This window comes from Dreissena polymorpha, chromosome 5 (genome assembly GCF_020536995.1).
Source record: "Dreissena polymorpha isolate Duluth1 chromosome 5, UMN_Dpol_1.0, whole genome shotgun sequence".
Taxonomy (NCBI): Eukaryota; Metazoa; Mollusca; class Bivalvia; order Myida; family Dreissenidae; genus Dreissena; species Dreissena polymorpha.
In genome coordinates, this window is record NC_068359.1 from 41,841,370 (window position 1) to 41,869,299 (window position 27,930).

Sequence of the window (27,930 nt, forward strand, 5' to 3'; positions counted from 1 at the left end):
TTATATTCACAAAATGTTTGTTTGAAATATAAGAAAACGAAATTATCTGGGTTAAGCCTCGAACAAGTTCATGAGCATTAAATAATAATAATATTTAAATTAATTAGGTATACCGCTTTAATATTATAACAACAGAAACGCAATCATCCATAACTATAGAATTACAAAATGTAACTCAATGAAGCAATGAAGACCCGATCAGGCTCATAACAATCGTTGACACACGTTATTCATCTGGACTAGCGCCCTTTTCATGAGGATCCACTTCACACGCTTCTGTTTAGGGACTCTGAAACACAATACAAAGTAATAACAGTAACGACACGTATGTTCCAATAATTAATTAATATTGTTCTGTTTCAAATTAAACACTAAAAATAGGGTATTTTTGTTCCGGATAAAGACAACTTCTGTAAATATTTTATCAAACAAGAAAAAAAAACATCAGAGTGTTGAAACGAAAAAGAAATATTTTTAAATAAATATATCTCTATGTATACATTTATAACATGCGTCTCACCTTGTCCCCATTTTCGTTGGAGTACTCGGGGTCGACAGGGGCGAATCCCTCCTTACTGACCAGCCAGAACGTGCGCACTTTCCCCTTGAACGCCAACATCAGGTCGTGGTCAGTCTGCGTATAAAGTACATAACCCCTTTTTGCCTAGCGTTAAGAAAAAAAGGCATTGGCAAACAGCGTAGACCCAGATGAGACGCCGCATGATGCATGATGCGGCGTCTCATCAGGATCTGCGCTGTTTGCTTAAAGGAATCTCTGTAAGAAATATTCTAAATATAGAAATAAATATACTAGACATCCCTAATTTTGGAAATAAATTGATCCAATTTAGAAGGATGGGAAAGTCCACTAGGCATAAATGGGTTAAGTTGATGCATGAGTTTCAGGACGCGCGACCCCCGTATATAATGTTAATGTTCACCTCGCTGTGTGTTTCTCGTCGGGTATCAAGTTGGTGACTTGGACCAAATATTTACACCTTAGTGAGTTAAACAACTGGAACAACTTACATGTATATACATGTAGAAAATCAATATGATAGTTACATTTATTCGTTTCTGAGTGCACGATGGAGGCGTGTAACCAGTAGCGTCTTCGGCAAAATTGCAACCAAATACTAGAAGTACACTGACTGTCACATGAAATGTGTTCATTTCAGATCTTTCTATTCACAGGGTTTATGTGTGTATTTCGAAGTTAAAAATGCCCTGTCGTGCCTCATGCATTCTTGACGACCCGGAGTGTGTCCCCACACTCCTACCTTATAAGCTTTTTGACTTCCGAAAGTTTAGACGAATTTTGAATTATAGCTGCGATTTACATTCTTTGGTTGTTTTTTTTACTGAAAGATAATTGTTTGTGGTCTTGTGTTGTGTGGAAAGCCGGAATACTCGGGGGAAACCCCACATGTCCGGTATGGGGCCCACCAACCTAACTCATATGCTTCCGGGAGCGGGGATTGAGCCCGGGTCGCATAGATGTGAAGCGCGTGTACCAACCACTTCGCCTACCGGACTGCCAGTTTTCCCTTCATAGCTCCTACCTTTTCCACAAAGTTCTCCCGCTCTCTGAGTATGAAGCCCCCAAGCTCGGTGAGAATGTTGGCCGTCGTCTCGCTCAGGTGAATCTTGCACGCTGGAGCAGAATTAGTGCACTTGAGCACTTGAGTATATGAATGTCTCTATTATTAAAACAACAAAACATGTATTAGCAAACAAGCAAGATATTAAAAACGTATTTCCACAAGATGTACGTGTATAATATGAACACAGTGTAATCCTCATTAATTGTATTTGAGTCCTGGAGATTTATTTGTAGTTTTTGTGCATTTACGTCCGGTTAAAAAATTGTCATAATTGAATATGATTAGGATTTCAACGTTGTTTTATTTACGGAAACCATCTTTATTTTTTGGCAGAAACAGAAAGAATGATTTTTTTTCTCCGTACAGGTAACATTTATTACGTTTTACACTTTACACAATACCATGCTCCATATAACTCTTAGATTAATACAAGTTTTATTTTGCTTTTTCATTTACCGGATACATTTACGTTTACATACATGTATACAATAGCAAACATGTAAATTAAATTAAAATCTTCACAAAGGTATAGCTGTTGAGTTTTTCGGAAACAAAGCTACCGGGTAGTGTCAAGGTGACAATTGTTCCTAAATATAAAGCTATGCTGGTGATGGAAAAAGTTTATTTATTGGTTCGAAATGTTGTTGTTTTTTATCTTTCCAGTAACTTGTATAGACCAATTCATTGTTATTGTTTTGATTCCGAATTTTCGCGCATGCGCGCTGCGCTGGTAGGCAAAAGCACTGGGTACAGTTACGATAAACACTATGTCATATAAATAACGGCACGTGTTTAGTCAATATATCGAAAACATTAACAACAACACCATAACACCTAAATACTATTAAAGATATTGCATTTTTAATGTCAATATTGTTTAATTAATACATGTATTCTTATCTATAAAAAAATATATACTCGTTAGTCATTAGCATCAAGGTAAAGGTGGTCTGAAGACTAAACACCGACAATTTCACAAAACAAAGCTATGCATTAGCCGTTGTATTTCTTGCAGAAGGACTTCAAAAATTACAAAAAATAATAAAGCATCCCATTATATAATTATAATTATCAATTGTATGAGTATGAAAGTGTGGTAAAAAAAAATGAGTGAAAGAAAAGGGATGCATTAAAATCTGACATACCGGTACAACAAAGCCCTATTAAAAGCGAAGTGCATGACAGTATTTAAATGTTATGATCATTTTCTTTTAAATTGGATGATTTGTTTTTAAGGTGAATAACACTATAGATGAATCGAAACATACAACTGAAAAACACAACTTCACATGATGCAAATTAACCTGTGAATTCATGTATATTGAAATTCCTTTACAAGTGTATATGAGTGACAAATATCTCACATGTTATAATATATATCTACATTGTTTTTTATTTTTCGTAAATATTATTTACCCCGGTAGTCATACGTAATTTCTTGTTTTCATGATGTCGTTTGTGCATGGCCGTAACATTCAATCTTCAAACGGAATGACGTAGTTTTCATTAACCGGTACCCGCTAAATACGTTTAATGATTATATGTACATTTACCATTTATTAAATACGTTTTGTTATAAATTACCGGCAAACAGGCTAGTATCTTCAAAGCGTACATTTTCTGTTAATATATACTGGACAAATTATTTTATTATTTTTTTACGATATGTAGCATATCTAATTGAACAGTTGAACTTTGGCGGTATATTACTCAACCCCAAATAACTGCTCAATACTACTAGAAAGAGAAGACATGGTGGTATCATCAATTGTGTTTAATGACCAGACTTTCATATACCACCTGTGGTCAGGGACCTATTGTTTGTATAGGTCCCTGCTGTAGTTTATGACACTTTGCTGTTAGTTAAGTAGGGACAATATCTGATCAAAACGAGATAATCGGCTTGTGCCGAACAAAGGGGGCAATTAAACACCGGAATACAAAGGCTAACACGATTTTAAGATTGATGCAAACAATCAAATCAAACCAATTAAATTAAATTAATTTAATGTGTCAAAGTGTTAGTTTTCCTAGACAGACAGACAATACTTTTTTTAGTAATTTCCTTTTTACTCCCATCGTCAACATAATATATTTTGTATATAACAATAAAATACATATATGTTGCTTTAAGGTAGGTGAAACTATGTCACAAAGTATATTTACTTTTTTTTTAGGGTAGGTGTACCCATTGAGCACAAAAAGCGCACAACGAATATACAATATAAAATTATGTAATTTATTTTGTAAAGTCGCGATTAATTCTTTTTGTTAAATTATATTATTTAAAGGACACAAGAAAATCTATTTATGGTGTTGTTTTTTTCCGGTTTGCCTGTTTGCATTTAAAAATAAAATATTTTGCCAATAATACTACCGAGTTTATAATGTGTGCATTGATGTAATCAGCTATAGTCAGATTACAGAATGATATAATTGTAAAATTTAGTTCAATGTTTTGGAAGACTTTTTTTAGTTGACTTGCACAATGTACCTCGTCAACATCACAGTCATGTGGTTGATATTGATACGCGCCAGAAAACATATTTCAACAAACACGAGTATGAATAAATCAAATGTATATTGGGGTACATAAGATGAACAAAGGGTAAATTACGTTATACGATTTAACAAATTTGATCTGATACTCAAAGATTCCTTAACACATAAACAAATTGTTATTAGTTCAGACCCTGTTCTTTAGTTGCAGCAATTGTACATACTTAATAACAGATGGATTATGGATTATCATAGTGGTAGGTTAATATATGCTGTGTGCATGGAATCGATCTATTTATTGTTTGTTTTATTCTTATTTGTTTGAGTACAGTACAACAACTTTTGGGATGTTTAAATCTAAAATCTAAAAATGATCGTATACATGTCAAAATATATTAAATAATGTATTTAATATAGATGAAGAGCGTGACAATAAATATCGTGCTCGATATCTCCCATTTGATCGTGTCTTTCTTTTGCCTACCAGAGTAGCACGGATAAAGATACGCAGGTGCGCGTGACGTCACGCGTGAATTGGTCTATTAAAGAAATTCGCGAGATACCAACGTATCATAGCATCAAAACAACGCTTCAATTAACTCTTTCAGTGCTGTTACCGAATTTGTAAGGCCTTTGCAAACAGTTTGGATCCAGATGAGACGCCACAGACCGTGGCGTCTCAACAGGATCCAAACTGTTTGCTATTCTGATAGTATTCTTTGGAAAAAAATCGAAGAAAATGCTAATTTTAGAAATTCAGCAGACGACATTTTAGCAGACGACAAATTTTCCCAGCATGCAAAGGGTTAACGCCGCGGGGTACACAGATGCGATCTCACCAAAGGACCTGTCTAGCTCAAGGACTGCATTCTGCGTTTTTGACATCCTTTGTTGGACACCGCATTAATTGAGGTGCTAAATGGCGTACACAATCGTCAATACATAGGCAAATTTTGCTAATATTGAACGCTGATTGGTCCAAGCAGATCAAAGGTGATAACACGGCATTAGCAAATACTTAGTCGTCGCGTCGGTAGTAGAATAATCGAGAATGTGAGATTTCTTTAAAAGAAAATGTAAGAATAGACAAATACAGTTTTACAATCTGATGATAATCGCTGTATTACAAAGGGTGGACATGAAAACTGCTAATTCGCGATTACAAAAAATACCCATATTTCAATGTGTTTTGTTTTCTGATGTCTTTTTATCTCACTTTGTGTTTGCGCTTGTCAATTTACAAGATTGTGATTACAGAAAACCCACCAGACTTAACACTTATAACAGCTGGTATTTTCTGTAATCCCAATCTTGTAAATTTCATATATTATCATACCGTCTTTGGTGACATATGTAACTATTTCAACAAATAAAGCCATTTTGTCCATGTAATCCTTGTGATGCGATTTTTTTTATCACGACCATTTTTAAACTACCTTTTTTCTTTATTTTCACACAAATAGGCATTTATTTCACAAGAGGATTGTACAAGTATAAGCGCGTAGCTCAAGAACATTATTGCAAAGTATGACTTTTCGGATATGTTATAAGTGGATTATGTATTGATCGCGTGAAAATTTATATGAACTCAACATACAATAGCAATAAAAAGAAACTGACAGTAATGATTTATATCCTAACTGAAAATAAATTGCTAACCCTTATAATTATACCCTTTTAATATATTATAATCATCATATATATATGATATGGGGCACTATTTACAAAATACAAACCCATTGTGGTCTTTAAAACAAAAAGCTTTCTTAAACTGAAGGAAAATCTACGTTTGCTTATAAACTGGGTTCCAATTATGGGCGTCCCAGGCGAGGTATAAAACCCGGAAATATCCGGAAAACCCGGAAATCTTTTAGGTAAAACCCGGAACCGATATAAATGGTTATAACTTCATTATTATTCGTCCGATATTAATTATAATGGTACCGTTGTAAAGAAGATCCTCTACAGATTCTAACCATATCAAAATATTTTATGGCAGGGTCGTAGTCGGCCTGTAAATCGCGGACAAAGTCGGCCTGTTTTAACAAATTTTTTTACACACGCAAATGCCGTAAAGAAAACCCGGAACCGATATAAATGGTTATAACTTCATTATTATTCGTCCGATATTAATTATAATGGTACCGTTGTAAAGAAGATCCTCTACAGATTCTAACCATATCAAAATATTTTATGGCAGGGTCGTAGTCGGCCTGTAAATTGCGGACAAAGTCGGCCTGTTTTAACGTTTTTTTTACACACGCAAATGCTGTAAAGAAAACCCGGAACCGATATAAATGGTTATAACTTCATTATTATTCGTCCGATATTAATTATAATGGTACCGTTGTAAAGAAGATCCTCTACAGATTCTAACCATATCAAAATATTTTATGGCAGGGTCGTAGTCGGCCTGTAAATTGCGGACAAAGTCCGCCTGTTTTAACGTTTTTTTTACACACGCAAATGCCGTAAAGAAAACCCGGAACCGATATAAATGGTTATAAATGCATTATTATTCGTCCGATATTAATTATAATGGTACCGTTGTAAAGAAGATCCTCTACAGTTTCTAACCATATCAAAATATTTTATGGCAGGGTCGTAGTCGGCTTGTAAATCGCGGACAAAGTCGGCCTGTTTTAACGAGTTTTTTTACACACGCAAATGCCGTAAAGAAAACCCGGAGCCGATATAAATGGTTATAAATGCATTATTAATAGTCCGATATTAATTGTAATGGTACCGTTGTAAAGAAGATCCTCTACAGTTTCTAATAATATATAAAATAGTTTATGGCAGGGTCAGAGTCGGCCTGTAAATCGCGGACAAAGTCGGCCTGTTTTAACGGGTTTTTTTACACACGCAAATGCCGTAAAGAAAACCCGGAACCGATATAAATGGTTATAAATGCATTATTTTTCGTCCGATATTAATTATAATGGTACCGTTGCAAAGAAGGACCTCCACAGTTTCTAATGATGTTAAAATATTTTATGGCAGGGACAGTGTCAACCTGTAAATCGCTGTGCGGTAAAAGTTGACCGAAAAATACCGTGTTTTTTTACACAGAACAATGTCTTGATGAAAACATGGAAAAGCTAAAAGCTAAAAGCATCCTTTTCCCAACCGACCATACATTTTTGGTACCGTTGTTACGGTATTCTTCCACTGTTTCTAAATATGTAAAAAAATATTGTGAGAAAGCATAATATGAATTAAGGCGAAGCATCAAAGCGAAAATGGTTATAAATGCATTATTATTCGTCCGATATTAATTATAATGGTACCGTTGTAAAGAAGATACTCCACAGTTATTAACCATGTCAAAATAATTTATGGCAGGGTCAGAGTCCGCCTGTAAATCCCGGTCAAAGTCAGCCTGTTTTAACGTTTTTTTTTGCTTTAGATTCACATGTTTGTTTTTTTAAGATATGAAAGATGCAAATGTGTCTAACTTATATTGTTTTCTGGCCTTTAAGCTATCTTATATATGTGACTACGTGCTATTTTGTTGGAGAAATGAAAGATTCAAATGTGTCTTATTTATATTTTATCCATGTATCGTGTGTATTCAGTGTCATGCGAAAATATATCTTATTTCCACCTTCACACTTTATTAGCGCCGTCTTTAATTAGTTCATTAAATTAATTAATTTAATATAATGTGCAACGGTGAGGTGGATCAATGCTCGTTGTTAATTTAAATTACACACCACTTCAGCAATAAATGAAATCAGTTATTTTGGCTGTAAATCCATTTTTTTCCGTACAGTAGCCATGTTCCTGTGTATTGAGCTGATAAGATCACCACAGCAAGTTGCTAATACACAGTGTAGACTTAAACGAAATTGGTTATTTTGACTGTAAATCCAATTTTTCCAGTACAGTAGCCATTATGGCCATGTTCCTGTGTATTGAGCTGATACGATAACCACAGCAGGTTGCTAATACACAGTGTAGACTTCCCCTGTTTTATTATAGTATTTGTTATTTACCTGCTTGGAATAAATGACGTGTATTCATTCGGGTCTGATGGCGTTTTGTTAAAGGTCATTTAATGCAGAAAAGCTGGTTTTCTGACATAATTTTTCAATCATTTAAATTTAAAAAAAAAATGAAACAATGAATGTGTAATTTAATTCTCAACTCTCGCTTAACTCAACGTTCAATGGGACGCGCATAGTTCTTTTTATAAATTATGTACAAATATAATATGCTATACATTGTTGTTTATTTACTCAAGAAGTACCAGAAAGAAGCATTGTTATGTATAAAGCGCTTTACTTTTTCAAAATTCTACATTAAGTAAAGAAATATCGTATTTTTTGTTAAGTGTACGTGCTTGATATATATTCATAAAATAGCAGTTTTATTAAACAATCGGTCTTTAACCTTTAATTTGATGCAAATGAAAAGAAGAACTGCCTTTTTCATGTTTAAACTTAAATCAATATTTTACGAAGTCATTATTGACTAAATAAATATGTACATTTTTTCACTCCATTAAAATCGGCCCATATAATTACTTTCATGTATATATAGAATAATTGAGTGCTTTTCGGTGATTCTATGCTGGCGCGATAGTGCTTATCGGTTGCAAATAAAAATACTATTGTGCGTAATCTTTAAACTTAAATCAATATTTAACGAAGTCATTAATGACTTAATTAATACGTACATGTTTTCAATCCATTATAAACGGCACTTATGGCTTACTTTCATGTAAATATGAAGAAATTGAGTGCTTTTCGGTGATTCTGTGCTGTCGCGGGAGTGCTTTACGGTCTTCACATGAAGTGCTTTTCGGTCGGTATATTGCCGATATTTATCCAATTTTGGGCATTAATACATCATAATAAACACAAGGTAGTATAAATATGCATGAAATAGAACCATTTGTAACTAATTTAGTCCGTTTACACACAATAAAAACGCAAGTTTTCATATCTATAGCGAGAAATTGAGTGCTTTTCGGTCGTCACATGAAGTGCTTTTCGGGCGGTATATTGCCGATATTTATCCAATTTTGGGCATTAATACATCATAATAAACAAAAGGTAGTATAAGTATGCATAAAATATAACCATTTATAACTCATTCAATCCGTTACACACAATAGAAACGCAATTTTTCATTTATATAGCGAGAAATTGATTGCTTTTCGGTCTTCACATGAATTGCTATTCGGTCGGTATATTGCCGATATTTATCCAATTTTGGGCAAAATGTAGTATAGACATACATTCATATAACCATTAATAACTAATTAAACCCGTTAACACACGCTAGAAACGATATATTGCAAATAGAGAGAGAGAAATTGAGTGCTTTTCGGTGCTTTTCGGTGATTGTATGGACCGACTTAAATACCAATAGAGCGTGACACAAACACAGCACAATTGTTTATTTCGGCAAACATTTTGATATTATTTGCTTTTAAACATAGCTTTTAATGACCATTGATAGTTGAATAATGTTATACTATTATTTGTAATTTCAAAACATGTTACTTGGTGATGTTATTCACGTTCAATAATACATCAGTTATTCTTATTAACCTGACGCCTGTTGTCTGCTACTGTTACAATACGACGCTTAAAAATGTGGATTGCATAAATTTAAAGGTCAAATTCCGTTTGCACTATAATACTTGTAATAATGCATTATAAATATGTCAAGCATGTTCACTTTAACAAATACGATACTTCTTTATGTAATGTAGAATTTTGCAAAGGTAAAGCGCTATATATATGACAATGTTTTATTTTTTCTTGTTGATTAAAAACAAAAACAAAATATACCAATACATATAATATGTGTACATACTTTTTTAAACAAATATAATGAATCACGTGATGTTTTTATAATTTTGTTAAGCGTGCGTGACATTGAACGTTGATTTAGGCGAGTTATGCGATTTTAAAACTGATACCACTCAGCTTGATTTATAATTCATGTTCCAACGCGCCAATGTATTTAATTAAATGGTTTCATGAAATTGTGTTTAAAAGCATTGAAAGTATGTAAGAAACACAGTTTTGCACATAAAATGATCGCCAACAGACCCGAATTAATACACTTCATAAATGCCAATCAGATAAAAAACAATTCCAATAATAAAACAGGGGAAGTCTACACTGTGTATTAGCCACCCGCTGTGGTTATCCCTATTTATCAGCTCTATCTCAGGCACCTGGCTACTGTTATGAACAAATTGGATTTACTGAAAATAACTGATGTCATTTATTGCCAAATTGTTATGTACATTTAAAATAAACAACGAGAGTGGACCCACATCATTGTTGCACATTAGTATAAACTTCACTGTAATCTAGGCGCCCCGTAATCTGTTCTTTAAATAGACATAGCCTTAATAAAGACGGCGCTAATTAAGTTGGATATTTAGAAATAAGATCCATTTTCGCATGACCCTGGCAGTATAGCATGTAGTATTATATCAATAAGACACATTTGAATCTTTCATTTCTTCGAAAAAATAAGCACGTAGTCACAGGTAAAGAAGCTACATTAAGCGCACTGACAAAGATGAATTGGACACATTTGCATCTTTCATTTATTACAAAGCATGTGAATATGTACAATACTTTTATTACTGACACATTATTCTTAAAGTCGACGGACAACATAAGAGGGAACCACAATTAAATAAGATCCATTTTCGCAGGATAGTGGTTTTTTAGAAAGCATTCACATATTAATTTTAGCTTGCATTAGTTACAATAATAAGTGCGCGTGCCATTGAACGTTGAGTTAAGCGAAAGGTGCGAATTAAAATCTGAAACTATTATGTCATCTGTACTAACAGCATTAACTCAATGGTGTCAAATCCTCTATAGTCAATTAAAGGGACATTTTCATTTTTTGAAGTAGTTAAAAACCAACTTGTAGTGAGTGATATTTTGATGCAACCAATTGAAACTTTTGACTTTAAATGACGAAAAATCGGATATGGGTGCATTGTGTGTGCTATGTATAAAACATGACAGTCACTACAAAATCGTATATATAATATACTCTGTAAGAGACGTTACATATTATGACATTTCAAATTTAAACCACAAAATTGACAACTATCCAAAGATATATCATTCATTTTAGTGAAGGAATGATATATAATAATAACCATGAAAAGTTTTTCCGTTTGACTATGCCTTTTACGGAATAATTTTTCATAATAATATATATAAAATAAACGAGATTAATGATACCTTCATGTATAGTGTACATGTAAGACAAACAGATTCTTTCAATTCATCGCTGTCATTACATCAGTCTATTAGCATCTCATTCGCAATGAAATAATTTGCATTTCACGTGTGCAGAAAATGATTCATATTTTGGTATTGATGGAATCTGTGATAAACGCACGGTTAAAAATCTCACGCTTCTTCGAAAAAATAGCAAACCGCGTGTTGCCAAAAAAAACGGGACAAAAGAAACCGAAAAAAGCCGACTTCGAAATTAACCCAGCACCCGATTCAATACTCATGACACCAACTGGAAAATCTTGCGACACATCGCTGAAACAAAAGCTCGCCAATTTAATAGCATCAACCCCCAAAACACCAACGTCTAAAAAAAGAAGCCGGAACACCAACAATTCATTCACTTCTTGTAAACAAATAAAGTTTGACAACAATTTAAGTTCAATTGCAGAAGACGTTCTCGAAGAAGAAAACCATTTAAATATAAGCAGCGATTATTCATTTACCAGTGAACAGACGTGTTTTAATCAAATGACCATTGATGACGCGGAAGACGATAATGTAGAAATTGCAAATATATCTACAATAGATTTAGAGCTAGTTAAAAATCCATCTGGGTGGCTGAACGACCCAATAATAAACAAATGTCAGCAAATGCTAAAAGAACAATTCGCGCTTGACAGTGGGATGCAAAACACACTTCTTGCTCCGTACTTTAATCATGATTTAGGTACCTGGGATATAAATAAAAGTTTAACGAAACAAAATCCCCCGTCCGTCCAAATACATTACAACGCCAGTAATCACTGGGTATTATCATACCAATCACAGAAAGATCGACATGTTATTGTGGTGGACAGTTTGAATCTCCAAGAACTCTAAACAGTAGTATTTCAATTCAAATCGCTCAAATCTATGAAAATGGAGAGCGCAGTGTACAAGTACAAATACCCGACGTACAACGTCAACCTAATTACACAGATTGTGGTGTTTTTGCTATTGCAAATCTTACTGAGGTGTTACACAAATGTAGATTTTTCAATTATCAGATATGATATACCAAGAATGAGAGCACATTTATTAGAATGTATTACTAAACAACATTTTACAACATTTCCAAAAATAGAAAAAATGCCAAAAATGCCGTGTAAAGTAGCAAAAAGTTGTTCTATTAAGATTTTTTGCGCTTGTAAGTTGCCTGATATAGTTGGCGATATGGTGGAATGTGACAATAAAAGATGCAAATTGAATAGATGGTGTCACAAAAGATGTGTTGGGTACACAATGACAAACCAAGATGAAAAATGGTTGTGTCCATACTGCACATGGTAATTTGAGATGAACAAGCACTGAGATAAAGGTATGTGATTATGGTACAACAATTATATCTTAATGTTTAGATATATGATATCTATTTAGATATAATGTAATGATATCCGCCAGTACAGTTACTTTTGAAGTGTCATTTCCATTATAACAAATTAATCTATCTCGTCCAATAAAATGCAATTTATGCCTTCGACATCCAGCCCCGGAAAAAGGGGGGGGGGATAACTTCCTATATACGGGTATATAGGGATGTGCCGAAAATACGGGGTGAGTTTTTCGACTAAAATTACTGATATGGGTATGGTTTTGAGAATCTAAGTATAGATATGTGTATTGAAATCCGAACTTTGCTTGTATTTAAATGCATATATATTTGAAAGTATTTTAAGTATCAAAATGGGTTTGATAAATTTCATACTGGATTTACAAATAGACAGATAATTCAATAAGTATACTGGACAAATCGTCATTGATTGCATTGGACTCCGAATATACAACGAAAAAAAGTCTAAAGGTATATTTACAATGATATGCACAACCATTTTTGTACTTCCGTCACTTTTTCGCAATTTAATTTAAACCACACCATTATTGATAACGTTTGTTTCGAACGCTAACCATTCTGACCATTTTTTTACAAACCCGCGATCACGTAGAAGCGAGTTATTTTATGCCTATGGAAGTTTTTTAGTATGCATGACAAACACAAGATCCAAAATGCGTTTTGGGCTCGTTCGATGTTTTAACAAATATTTTACTGTTAACTAAAATGCCACGTCCGACTTGTCATTAAAATCCAGAGAGTCAAACGAAATGCACATCCACATTATGCTCTCTTTCAATTTATCTTAATTTTTTTTTACCACATACACATGTATGCTCTTTTTTAATCTTATCGAAGTTTACAATAATGCATGACAAACAAAAAAATCCTAAATACGTTTTGCATTTGATGATGCTTTGAATAAATAATTAACTGTTAAAAACAAACCACGTTCATATGTCGTCGCTAATTCTATCGAAAATGCGTTTAAACTATGTGTCGTATTCTGAGAAAACTGGGCATAATGCGTGTGCGTACAGTGTCGTCCGAGATTAGCCTGTGCAGTTCGCACAGGCTTATGAGGGACGACACTTTCCGCCTTAATTGTATTTTTGCTAAGAAGAGACTTCATTTAAACGAAAAATGTCATAACAGCGAAGAGTGTCGACCCTGTTTAGCCTGTGTGGGCTGTATGTTAAATATTTTGAGGTTAAACTAGTTTTTTTTTCGTCACTGAAATGACCACACACGATATACGTCACAAATCTCATAATTTAAATTTAAAGCCACAAGGCAATGCAAAATTAATAAAACATTATCTTATGAAAATGAATGAAGATGTTTCGATTTAAGATTTATAAATTTACGGAAAAAGATTTTATGTTAGTCAATTGTGTTTTGCTATGAGCAGGGATGTGCGAATAACTGTAAACTTTTGCTGAGCAAGTCATTCATGCTATTATACAGAATTGCAGTTTACCTACATATTTTTCAAAAGGTCAGATAGCTTAATTGGTAGAGCAACCCAGGCCGGTATCATTAGATGGCTCATGGGTGGGTTCGGGTTCGAATCCCGATCTGAACTTCGTAGGTAAACTTGTGGTTGCAAGGCTGGAAACGGATAGTGTGACAATTTGTTTTCGGCGGGGTTTTGGGCTAACCGTTCAGTTCATCAGTTCGTCCGGTCACATGAAACCGTTTAATATGGCCTGTTTGTTGTTTAATTGCTGATTAACATATTATAACAAACAGCAGCTTTTGTGCGATTTTAAAACAAAAAAGTTACTTAGTTACAAGGACTGTTATGTTGCTCTTATCTGCAGTTGGTTTTCGATCCATATATGTTTCTTCCAGATTTGTGCAAAATAAGGGTTTATATGAACTACACAGTCGGCAAATTATCACCATTTTACAAACGGAAGCTTTTGTTAGCTTTTCAAACATTGCCTCGTGTGGCCTTTTGAACTGACAATATATCGTTCTAAATCATAAAACAATTTCAATGAAATGTACATGTAATTCTTTGGAAACGTTTTTCTAAGCAAGTTAATCATGCTATTCAACAGAATTGCAGTTTACCCATATATTTTCAAACGGTCAGAATAGCTTAATTGGTAGAGCAACCCAGGCCGGAATCATATCTTATTTAGATGGCTAATGGGTGGTTTCGGGTTCGAATCCCGATCTGACCTTCGTAGGTAAATTGTGGTTGCAAGGCTGGCAACGGATAGTATGACAATCTGTTTTGGGCGGGGTTTTGGGCTAACAGTTCAGTTCATTAGGTCACATGAAACCCTTTAATATGGCCCGTTTGTTGTTGAATTGCTGATTAAAGTAATAATTGAAAGTTCATTTCCTTACTTTTTAATAACAGTCTTTACGAACTCCAGGTTCTTCTGCTAGGAAGTGCCTTTAATGATTTAATTCAAATATTATCTGTATATAAGTTGTGTGTTAGTTTCTTCACGGTGCGTATATTGTATATTGTCATCTAGAGTCCGTGGTTTCTTCTATTACAGATTAATTGAGTCGCTTTGATGCATCGCCTTATTTCATATTATGCTTTCTCACAATTTTTTTTACATATTTAGAAACAGTGGAAGAAAACCATAACAACGGTACCAAAAATGTATGGTCGGTTAGAAAAAGGATGCTTTTATAGCCCCTTTTAGCTTTTACGTGTTTTCCTCAAGACATTGTTTTGTGTACAAAAACAAAACGGTATTTTTCGGTCAATTTTGACCGCGATTTACAGGTTGGCACTGACCCTGCCATAAAATATTTTAACATGGTTAGAAACTGTGGAGGTTCTTCTTTGCAACGGTACCATTATAATTAATATCGAATCAATAATAATGTTTTTATAACCCCTTTTTCCTTTTCAGGGTTTTCTTTACGGCATTTGCGTGTGTAAAAAAAACCCGTTAAAACAGGCCGACTTTGTCCGCGATTTACAGGCCGACTCTGACCCTGCCATAAACTATTTTATATATTATTAGAAACTGTAAAGGATCTTCTTTACAGCGGTACCATTACAATTAATATCGGACGAATAATAATGCATTTATAACCATTTATATCGGTTCCGGGTTTTTTTTTTACGGCATTTGCATGTGTAAAAAAACAGTTAAAACAGGCCGACTTTGTCCGCAATTTACAGGCCGACTACGATCCTGCCATAAAATATTTTCATATGGTTAGAAAATGTAGAGGATCTTCTTTACAACGGTACCATTATAATTAATATCGGACGAATAATAATGCATTTATAACCATTTATATCGGTTCCGGGTTTTCTTTACGGCATTTGCGTGTGTAAACAAACCCGTTAAAACAGGCCGACTTTGTCCGCGATTTACAGGCCGACTACGACCCTGCCATAAAATATTTTGATATGGTTAGAATCTGTAGAGGATCTTCTTTACAGCGGTACCATTATAATTAATATCGGACGAATAATAATGAAGTTATAACCATTTATATCGGTTCCGGGTTTTCTTTACGGCATTTGCGTGTGTACAAAAACCCGTTAAAACAGGCCGACTTTGTCCGCGATTTACAGGCCGACTACGACCCTGCCATAAAATATTTTGATATGGTTAGAATCTGTAGAGGATTTTCTTTACAACGGTACCATTATAATTAATATCGGACGAATAATAATGAAGTTATAACCATTTATATCGGTTCCGGGTTTTCTTTTCGGCATTTGCGTGTGTAAAAAAAACCGTTAAAACAGGCCGACTTTGTCCGCGATTTACAGGCCGACTACGATCTTGCCATAAAATATTTTGATATGGTTAGAATCTGTAGAGGATCTTCTTTACAACGGTACCATTATAATTAATATCGGACGAATAATAATGAAGTTATAACCATTTATATCGGTTCCGGGTTTTCTTTACGGCATTTGCGTGTGTAAAAAAAAACGTTAAAACAGGCCGACTTTGTCCGCGATTTACAGGCCGACTACGACCCAGCCATAAAATATTTTGATATGGTTAGAATCTGTAGAGGATCTTCTTTACAACGGTACCATTATAATTAATATCGGACTAATAATAATGAAGTTATAACCATTTATATCGGTTCCGGGTTTTACCTTAAAGATTTCCGGGTTTTCCGGATATTTCCGGGTTTTATACCTGCCCCCAATTATGTTGCTGATGTCATCCACAAAACATTCTTGAAAGTTTTATTCTCCACGCTGAAAAGATATACAATCGACCCAATATTCAAGCACCGTTAGAACAATACAGTCTCTAAAATATTCAGAGTACTAGTCTTACGTCTTTAAATTTTGTCTCGTTTTGGGAAAACTGTGCTTAATGCATTTGCGTAAAGTTCCCTCCCAGATTATCATGTGCAATCCGCACACGCTAATCGGAGAAGACGCTTACCATTTTTATGGATTTTCTTTTTAACGAAAACCCGGTTTAGACAGAAAGTGTCATCCCTGATGAGCGTGTGCGGCCCAGTTTTCCCAGACCGACGCCTAATAGAAACCGTACGTTTTCCGAGTGACTCCATCTTGGACGCCACGTTGACTGCCTCCCCGAACACACAGTAGTGCGGCATCTTGGTACCCACCACGCCGGCAACCACCGAACCTGAAACACGCACACGCGTATTACTTCCGGTACATTCATCGGTATTCGTAGGCCGGGAACCATCTGACAACATCATACGCATATCTGGCTCAATCTTGTGGATATCCGTGTGTCACATTATTGCTATGTTTGAGACTCACCGTGACTATTCGTGAGATGCATCGTTCTTATTCTCGAGACACATCATGACCGTTTGCGGAACACATCATGTCTATTCACGTGACACACCGTGGCTAGTTGGGGAAGGGGGTTACACCATGGCTTTTCACGGGGGGGGGGGGGGGGGGGCACGCCGGCTATTCACGCTGGCTTATATAACTACCGTTGCAATTCATCAGTATTCGTATGATAGGAACCATCTGACAATATCAAACCCATATATGGTTAACGTTCGCAAATATTGCTGTGTCACATCATGTTTTTTTTTTGGAGAGACACATCGTTGCTATTCGCGTGACACATACCATGGCTGTTTTCGAGGAAGGGGATTACACAACGCTATTCGGGGGGGGGGGCAGCAATTCGTGGGTGGGACGACTATCACGACTATTCAAATGGTACGCCATATATCACACTATGGCTATATCTAGGAGTGGGGTTAGACCATGGCTAATCAGGTGATGGGTGGGTAACATCATGGCTGTTCCGGTTTGGGGGCGGGGGGAGTAATATCATTGTTATTCTGAAGGGGATATCACCATGGCTATTCGCATGACATCACATATTAATGGATATTGGTAAGATAGGACTCTTACAGTTGACTTCGTTTTGCGCGCTCCTGGCTTAGGTTCCGTACATATGGCCACACTATATATTCACAACTAGAGACGGATGAACGGTCAGACAGATGCGGCAAAATAGAAACCCATGTTAATCATAGTTCGAAACCAAAAGGGCATATAATGTACCATACGACGCGCGTCAACCTGGGAACGTACCACTGTGACAGCCGATCCGGAGCTGTACGTAGGTTCCGGGAATGTGCGGGATCTCCATCCGGTTCACGTGCTCCATGATGTCCAGCGACAGGGAGGCGATCTCCGAGGCGTGGCGCTTGCCGTTTGGGTTGGGGACCCCTGCATCACATAAGTAATCTCATTAACTCTTTCAGTGCTGGAACCGAATTTTGAAGGCCTTTGCAAACAGTTTGGATCCAGATGAGACGCCACAGAACGTGGCGTCTCATCAGGATCCAAACTGTTTGCTATACTAATAGTATTCTTTGAAAAAAACGAAGAAAATGCTAATTTTAGAAATTCAGCAGACGACATTTTAGCAGACGACAAATTTCCCAGCATGCAAAGGGTTAATTAAAGGGTTAAAACAGTATAACAACATACCGGGGGATCGTTACACTCTGTATTGTTATATAATACAGCTGAACCACATTCTCTCGAACAAGCTCAAGTCAAAGTTCTGGACTTTAAATAATTACAACCAGTTCGTTCTCATATGTTTTTATATTAATGTTACCCCGGAGAGCTTTTTAAAACCAAAATCGAGTCAACGTCAATATGGAAATTATGACTTCACCTGACACGACGAGGTAGGCGTCGCCTATCGTCTCCACCTTGTATACGTCATACATCTCTATCCGGTCGTCCAGGCACGAGTAGATCGTGTTCAGCATCTCAACGATCTGAAAGCCGTTTAGTTAAATGTGTAAGAAGCGCGCACTGGCCAAACCGGGCTTCGTGCTTGAGGGTAAAGTAAAGACTAGCCCCTTTGACGTCCGCAGAGGCTATTCCGGGAAGATAAGCTTTTAAAGGAAGTCTTTTTTAAACAAAGATCCAGTCTAGGTGGACAGTTTCGCCCAAGATTTTTTTTTTTTAGTCCGGTTTTTCCTGAGAGCGGCTAAGCTATAATAACTACTGAAACGAATATGGTAAATTTTACTTTTAGTACTAATACATTAGACGTGGAATGAATATCATGCTACTCTTGATATGGAGAAAAGTTTGTTGTTAACAATTATCCCCTCAAAATAGCAGCACAATGGTTGCGACCATATAAAAGCATGTCAAAAGTATATTCTTACAATTTTTAAAAGTTGTTTGACTCTGAATTTACCAAATCTAATCAATAGCCTTCGTTGGTTAGAACAATTTATTAAAGACATAAACACCATGGTTTTAGTAGCCTGTATACTTTGAAAACCAGAACATTTTGATTTTTATAATTCTTTTCTTTAGTCTTATTCAAATTATAGAATGTGTTTTCCGAGTATGGCGGCGGGTCAGCAATGTTTACAAATACTTCAATCATAAATATCATCATTAACATGAACAACATGTTATGTGCCATACATAGCATTGGAAGACTGTATAATTTGAAAACCTGAGCGTTATTTGCTTCTTATTCTATCCTTTGCTTCCTACTGAAAGCTTACAATGTGTTTATGTTTAAGTATGGACCAAGATCCCAACAATACCGCTCGATTGGTAATCGTCGGCTCAGATATTACTTAAAAGTACTCTCAAGTATACTACAAAGTACCCCGGGTACTCTCAAGTATACGACAAAGTACCCGGAGTAAAGAGCCTATGCCAGAAAGTTCCATGGATAATGTCCGGGGGCCTTTAAGCGTATTTTCCGTACCCGGCGTACATTGTTGTAGTCTTATAAGTATCCGGGGTACTTTTAAATAGCAACTAAGCCGACAACGACCAATTGAGACATAGTACCATAACATATAGACGGACCTGCAGCGGCGAGCTCCGCGAGGAGATCTGCGTGAAGCCGACGATATCGGAGAACATGATGGTGGCGTTCATGAACTCTTCGGTGTTCACCTCCTTGTTCTGCTTAAGCTGATCCGCCACTTGCTTCGGCAGCATCTGGTACAGCAGCGTGTCCGTGCGCTTCTTCTCCTTACTCAGCGCCTTCGTCCTTGTTGGAAAAAAACGGGGCTTAATGCATGTGCGTCTAGTGTCCTCCCAGATTAGCCTTTGCAGTCCGCACAGGCTAAACAGGGACGACACTTTCCGCTATTACGCTAATTTTCGCTGAATTGAAGTATCTTCTAGCGGAAGCATATCCAGTCTATGTAGAAAGTTTCGTGTGAAAGATTGATGACAATCTGTGGTGACACTTTACGCACATTCATAAAGCCCCGTTATCACAGGGGAGAATCTGGTTTAGCAGAGTGTCCGTGCGCTTCTTCACCTTACTCAGAGTCTTCGTCCTGTAGACATGATCCACGCTTTGGGAAAACCGGGCTTAATGCATGTGCTAAAGTGTCGTTCGAACAGGCTAATCAGGTAGCATGTGCACTCCACACAGGTTAATCAGGGACGACATTTTCCACGCAAACTGGATTTTCAATTGGACTAGACTTCCTTAAAACGAAAAATTCCATAAAAGCGGAAAGTATCGTCCCTGATTAGCTTGTGCGAAGGCTAATCTGGGATGAAATTTAACGCGCATACACAAAGCCCGTTTTTCACAGAACGCTGCTCATACAGAACACGTTCCTGTAGCGACATATAGAGCACGTTTAAGAAGCAACATAAAGAACACCTGCTTGGCTTTCCGCTTGTATGGAAATTGTTGTTCAAAGAAAGTATCTTCGTAGCTAAAATCCAGTGTACGCGGAAAGTGTCGTCCCTGATAAGCCTGTGTTAACTGTAAAGGCTAATCTAATTCGATACTTTACGCACATGCATTAAGGCCTGTTTTCCCAGATATATATATAATGTAATAAGGACTTAAACCTCGAAAAAACAAACAACAAATCGACTAAAGGCCGCGTGGTTGTGACCTGTCGGCGATATGGTAACCAAGAAACACGGAGCAAAAAAAGAGACCAGCCCGGTTGTGACCTATCGGCAATTTGGATGGATCATATCACGGTATAAGGACTTTAAAGCATGGAACACCTAACAACAAAGAGAGGAGCGCGGTGTTGACCTGTCGGCGATATGGATAGACAAATACACACATCATTTAATATATAAAGGACTGAAAACCACGAAACATTGAACAACACAGAGAGCAGCACGGATGTGACCTGTCGGCGATGTGGATGGAACAATACACATGGATATCTTTATAATGTAAAATTACTTTAAACTACGAAACACCAAAGAGATCAGCATATGTGACCGACCTGTCGGCGATGTTAATATTGCATGTCGGCGAATGCGGATGGAGCTATATACACCTCACATAATATATAACGGACTTAAAACCACGAAACAATTAACACCAAAGAGATAGGAGCGCGTTGGTGACCTGTCGGCGATTTGGATGGAGCAATACCCACCTCATATAATGTGGACAGCGCTCAAAACTGAGAAACACAAAATAACAAAACCAGCAGCGCGGTTGGTACCTGTCGGCGATATGGATGGAGCATCTCTGGATCTCCACGGTGAGGCTGTAGACGGCGTACACGATGACGGGACACAGGATCAGCACGGCGCTGAAGATGACGCAGATCACGATGATGTTCGTGAGGTCCGTCGTCTGCTGCTCTTTCAATAGGGAGTCTATCCGCAGCGCCAGCGACGTCTGAGCGTCATTTACTATGTCCTGTGATGAACGCAGACTACCATGGTGCATCTTATTTTGAGCCTCGCTCTGGGTGTACGCAGTTTTAAGCATGTGCTTTAAGTGTCGTCCTCGATTAGCCTGTGCAGTCAGCATAGGATAATCAGTGACAAAATTTCGCGTAGAGGAGACTGTCTTTACACGAACAGTACCATAAAAGCTGAAAGTGTCGTCACCGATAAGCCTGTGCGGACTGCACAGGCTGATCTAGGATGACACTTTACGCATATGAATTTAACTTCGATTTACCCGAGCGAGGCTCATATCAAACTAATAAGTTGTAAATTCTAGATAGTGGATAAGGATTGTGTTATTCACGGTGATTTGATTGTCAAAAAGAACATGATGATAATGAAGAATCTGATTATTATAACTATGAACGTAATCATGATGATCATGGTCGTTATGATGAGGATAATTTAGAAGAAATGGATGATGATCAAGATTATAAGGACTGAAAACTGAAATACAAAGAGGTAATTAATATGATGGCTTTGATGGTTGTTCTTATCTTTATGTTCTTACTTTGTGACTCTTCAATTTACCTGGAAGAAAGTCATGTTTTCGAACCAGAAGGTCGCCTCCGGGAGAGAGCCGGTCGTGTTATTGTCCTCCCCGGTATATCGGGCCCGTATTTCCAGCCGCTTGCCGTGGATGACCGACATAATACCCGGATTGTCGCTGATGGTGTCGTCATAAACATCCCGCGCGATTTCCGAATATTGGCGCGCAGTGGCAAACGACGTGTTCGCCGTGTCCTTGCAATGTTCATAAATAACAGATATGAGTCTCGCTTTGGGATAACGGGGCTTAATGCACGTGCGTTAAGGGTCTTCCCAGATTAGCATATGCAGTTCTTACCGACTAATCGGGAAAGACACTTTTCACCTTAACTAGATTTTTGCTAGAGGCTGCCTTCAAACAAAAAAACCCACACACACCATAAAAGCTTAAAGTGTCGTCCCTGATTAGTATGTGTTGACTGCATATACTTATTTGGGACGACTTACCGGACCTGCATTAAACCCCGTATTCCAAGAGCAAGGTTCGTATGCATTTTAATAATCTAGGAGGCGGTAATTGGAAAGCAAGGAATAATATAGACTTATAATAGAAAAAATAAAATGTGTATTGTTAAGGAGTTAAATAGCATGTACTTCATTCAATGCGAGCTGTTATTTAATTACCTAGTAATTTCCTGTCGTCCAGCCTGATACAAAGTTTTTTGCGCGAGTAACGCACAGCATTTCTTATTGTTATACAAGCAAACCAAAAAAAAGTTGTATAAGAATTGCCATTAAAATAATTACGGTTTATGTTCTAGAAAAGACTGTAACATTATATTCCAGACCGCGCTACATCGCAGCATGTTACCTGGCTCTCGACAAAGTAGAGGTACTCCTCCCTGGTGGGAAACTTCCCGAGGGCAAAGAAGATGAGCCCCATGGCGCGCTCCCGGCCCAGGTACTCCCTGGCCACCAACAGCTCCTGATAAGCCACAAACGCCTTCCACACCTGGGGGAGCGACAGTGGAGACATTGTGTGATACACAATTACTTTTAATGAGTCTTAAATGTCTTATGTGTAAATGGTACAGCGGCAGTGGAGACAGTTTGTGATACACCTTTACATTTAATGAGTATTATAGTTCTAATATGTGAATCGGACAGCGACAGTGGATACATTATGGGATAAACCTTTACTTTTAATGATTCTTAGACGTCTATGTATATGTGAATGAGAGAGCGACAGTGGAGACATGGTGGGATAGACATTTTCTTTTAATTAGTCTAATACGTCTAATATGGGAAACGCACAGTTTAAATAGATATGGGATATCCTTTGTCGATATTTTACATCTAACCGAATGTTTGTATTGCTTTTTTCATATTACCAGTGTATAACGAATCTTAGCGAACACGGGCCAATTATGAACATGTGCATAAGAACGCATATAAACTGACCATACAAAATCACCACAGTTGTTTCTCCTACCACACTGTATACATAGCGAGGGATTTCACTGCGACGATTTTGGCTATCGTTTAATTTGTTTATTCGATAAGGCGAGTTTGGTTAGAAGTTATTGGCATAAATTAATCAATACATATTAACAATATATCATATTGAAAACATGAAAACAAATAAACACCGATATTTTAAATCAATCAAAATAATATTTATCAAAGAATTCCCGCCCCCTCACCCAACCACGTAAACCCCCGGTAATCTTACTGATAGACCCCGACCCCAACGCGACCCACGCTCTGCCCGGGCCTCTGATATTGTCTGATAGAACCCCAACCGATCCTTACCTACTCGCTGTGCATTTACCTCTGATATAGTCGGAACGACTCCAACCCTCAAGTGCCCGCTGTACCCAGACCTCTGAAATGGTCATAGACCCCTCGACCCTCACTTACCCGCTCTGCCCGGGCCTCCGATACCGTCATAGACCCATCGACCCCTCACTTACCAACTCTGCACGGGCCTCCGATACGACCATAGACCCCTCGACCCCTCACTTACCCACTCTGCCCGGGCCTCCGATACGGTCATAGACCCCTCGACCCATCACTTACCCGCTCTGCCCGGGCCTCCGATACGGTCACAGACCCCTCGACCCCTCACTTACCCGCTCCGCCCGGGCCTCCGAAACAGTCATATACCCCTCGACCCCTCACTTACCCGCTCTGCCCGGGCCTCCGATACAGTCATATACCCCTCGACCCCTCACTTACCCGATCTGACCGGGCCTCCGATACGGTCATAGACCCCACGACCCCTCACTTACCCGCTCTGCCCGGGCCTCCGATACGGTCACAGACCCCTCGACCCCTCACTTACCCGCTCTGCCCGGGCCTTCGATACAGTCATATACCCCTCGACCCCTCACTTACCCGCTCTGACCGGGCCTCCAATACGGTCATATACCCCTCGACCCCTCACTTACCCGCTCTGACCGGGCCTCCGATACGGTCATATACCCCTCGACCCCTCACTTACCCGCTCTGCCCGGGCCTCCGATATGGCGCGATAGAACCACTTGATGAAGACCTCAATCCAGGCCGTGTATGTGTTCAGCTCGTCGCGGAACGTCACCTGCAGCGTGTCCAATTCATACCTGCCGGAAGTAGACATTCAATAATCGTCACAATGGTAACATAACTCATTAAGTGCTTATATGTTACGCTACATGTATTGAAGAGTCGCGCTCTGGTAAAACGGAGCTTAATGCATGTGCAGTCCGCACTGGCTAATCAGGTAAGACACTTACCGCCTGCACTGAAATTTCGCTAACTTTACAAGAAAAATCCCATACAAGCGAAGAGTGTCGTCACTGATTAGCCTTTGCGGACTGGACATGCATTAAGCCCCGTTTCCCCGGGCGCCGCTCAAATGCATTTAACAACAATCTACGAAATGGCATTGCATACTGTAGTAATCTTTTGTGAAATATATGTACGCGGCAGTTCCGGAAATTGAAGTCACCCAAATGAAAAAAGCCACATAAATCTCCTATTCTTACCTGTGCCTGTTGAGTAGTTTGATGAAGGACTCGCTGGAGTCGAAGTCAGAGAGCGCGCCGCCCAGGGTGTTCGGCCAGTAAGGAAGCGTCTGTGTCGCCTCATCCGTTTCCTGGTAGCGCTGCAACAGGAAGTTTTTCGTTTCCGGTCGGATTGCGCTCAAGTAGAGGGCGCTCGCATCGCGTTCCCGCTGCAGCGCACGGATCAGAATTCCCATGTCGAGACTAAGAAAAACACACCAACACATGAAAGTTATGATTGTATATCGTCTTACAACGAATATTTCGTCTTTAAAAACTTCAGAACTCTATACGGGTCAGTGAGGGGTGCAAAATACAAATGTTTCTGATATATTTTTTTGGATTTCAACTGATGACTTTTGAAACACACATTCACGGAAAAAAACGATAACGTGTTAGTTTGCCGTTGGTCAAACAAAAATAATGTTAATTTGTAACATAAAATACCCGGTATATGTGTTAATGAAAGGAGTCAATATGTTCTAGATTGCACGTTTTCTATTTCGTTACTTACGGGAAATTTTCTTACGATTTAATTCGAAAATTACAAAGGTCGTGAAAAGTCGAAATCCTGGGTAAGGCAGCTATGTCGAAAAAAACACGAAACGTAGTGGAATGTTAACCTGAATAAGAGGGTTGATCGGATGTGGCGAGAGGACACGTAGCTGCTGAGGGAGCTCCCGAACGAGTTTCCGGTGAGACCCATCAGGATGAGCACCGGAACGAGGATGATCGCCAGCATCTTGATCATCTGGTTCCGCTGGCCCGCCGTCGTGATCGGGTCGCCTGCCATAATAATCGGAAGGTGTGGTTATATACGGATTTTTTCATTACGGTTTAATTAAGGGAAAGTGTGGTTATGTACGAAAATCTTTGATCGACGCGGTAACGGGTAAAGGGGGGGGGGGGAGGTTATACCGGAATCTTTATGTAGGATGGTTCCTTTGCCGGGTAAGTGGCGATCAGATACGGAAATCTGTGTGTAGGACGGTGAATTGCCGGGAAAGTGGTGATCTTATACAAAGATAAGCTTCCCAACATCAAATTATAAAGTATACATATGTGTCTCGTAGTTTAAACAACTATAGCTATTTTGACATAGAATACCAAAGACGATCTTTAAACTTTTAAATTGTTAATAAAATTACGACTAGCTCTAGTTCTCAGTATCATATTATTATTTTTTCCCAGTTTTTAAAACGCTTGTTTAACTCTGGTAAATTAATATTTTTTGTGTTGTTTGAGCTCAAAGTGGTCCCGCGTTCGAGTGCAGATAAGTTTTTCTATTGATTTTTTTCTCTTGCCATTCTAATCATTATAAACTATCTATAATAGTTAAGCAGTTTTGTTAGTATACTCAGTATTTTTTTTTTAAATTGTAAAAAATACGAAAATCTGTGAACACGTTTCCTTTTAGACTTACAATAAAACAAAATGATTACACTATGATTATATATATATATATGTGCACACCTCTACAGGCAGTCTGGCACCTGTTTCCGGTGTTGTTCGTATGCAGCATGTCCATGATGGCAGCGTTCAGTTGTGATGGAGACAGTGACGTCATCGAACCGGAAATGGGGTCATGCATCCCGGCCTTTGCAGGGTGGATGGTGCCCTTCTCTTTTTGCCACCACGGCATCTTAAGCAGTCTCTGAGAGTTTAAATTATTATATTTAAGTGATCGAGAAATCTATATATGCAGTTAAACTGTGTTGCATATTTAACGGTAATTGTAGAATATATAGAGGATATTTATTGGGTTCGATGAAATATCGATTTTATTTCACGAGTGATCATATAAAATAATATTTTCACGCGTGGCGCAGCCACGCGTGAAAAGATGTATTTTTTATGATCACGAGTGAATTAAAATCGATATTCCATCGAATCCAACATTTTTTTTCACCGTTTATTTACATTGTAAAAGAGTTTAACTGGATAATTTCGCTGGATTTATGACGTCATTTCGTCGAAAAATGAAGTCATTTCACAGTAAAACAGTGAAAAAGGTCGTTATTTTTCACTGTTATTTTTCGCTGTTTAAAACAGTGAAATACCAGTTTTATTTCACTGATATTTCTGTATAAACCACTGGAAAGCATATAATAAAATAAAATATAATGTTGTACTATAGAATTGTAATTATATTTTTATTCAATGTTGCGATCTTCCGGCACTTTTTGTATATGCTACAGTATCTTTACTCATGTTTTTAAACGTGTTTATAGTTTTAGATTAGTATTTTTAGACTATATAGTATTTATTGCTTATAAATGATCTTATGTTCATGCTGGTGACAAACAATAAACATGCGTACCGTGTCTTATTTTAATAAAAATTCCTTCTAGAGCAAATCCTTAAACCGTGTCAAAATGTATATCTCAGCATGAGGACGGCGTTCCTGAAAATGTGACTATCGCAGAAGGACAATGCCCAGTCGTGTGTTTTTCTTAGACGGTGGTGACAATATCGCTATGGCATCGGCATTGTCTCCTTATTTCCGCATCATTATCAA

At 37.7% G+C, this 27,930-nt stretch overlaps 1 protein-coding gene across 1 annotated transcript; it reads right to left on the reverse strand.

Annotated features, from left to right (window-relative positions):
• On the reverse strand, positions 1-27,064 carry LOC127832559 (uncharacterized). Its single transcript, XM_052358081.1, has 14 exons — positions 26,886-27,064; positions 26,036-26,198; positions 25,395-25,616; positions 24,872-24,989; positions 23,240-23,380; positions 22,411-22,623; positions 21,648-21,847; positions 20,017-20,203; positions 18,848-18,953; positions 18,253-18,390; positions 17,216-17,314; positions 1,563-1,654; positions 521-634; positions 1-289 (listed from the first exon to the last, which is right to left on the reverse strand). The coding sequence occupies exons 1-14, from the start codon at positions 27,052-27,054 to the stop codon at positions 281-283; spliced, it is 1,971 nt and encodes a 656-aa protein (XP_052214041.1). The 5' UTR covers positions 27,055-27,064; the 3' UTR covers positions 1-280.
• Between the last annotated feature and the right edge of the window lie 866 nt (positions 27,065-27,930).

What these genes read in the sequence shown, in the direction of transcription:
- LOC127832559 (XM_052358081.1), bottom strand. Translation starts at nt 27,054, where the DNA reads ATGCCGTGGTGGCAAAAAGAGAAGGGCACCATCCACCCTGCAAAGGCC. An exon ending in AAACTACTCAACAGGCACAG is followed by an intron (nt 24,990 to 25,394) that starts GTAAGAATAGGA and finishes TACTTCCGGCAG; the next exon opens with GTATGAATTGGACACGCTGC. An exon ending in CGCGGAGCTCGCCGCTGCAG is followed by an intron (nt 18,954 to 20,016) that starts GTCCGTCTATAT and finishes AACGGCTTTCAG; the next exon opens with ATCGTTGAGATGCTGAACAC.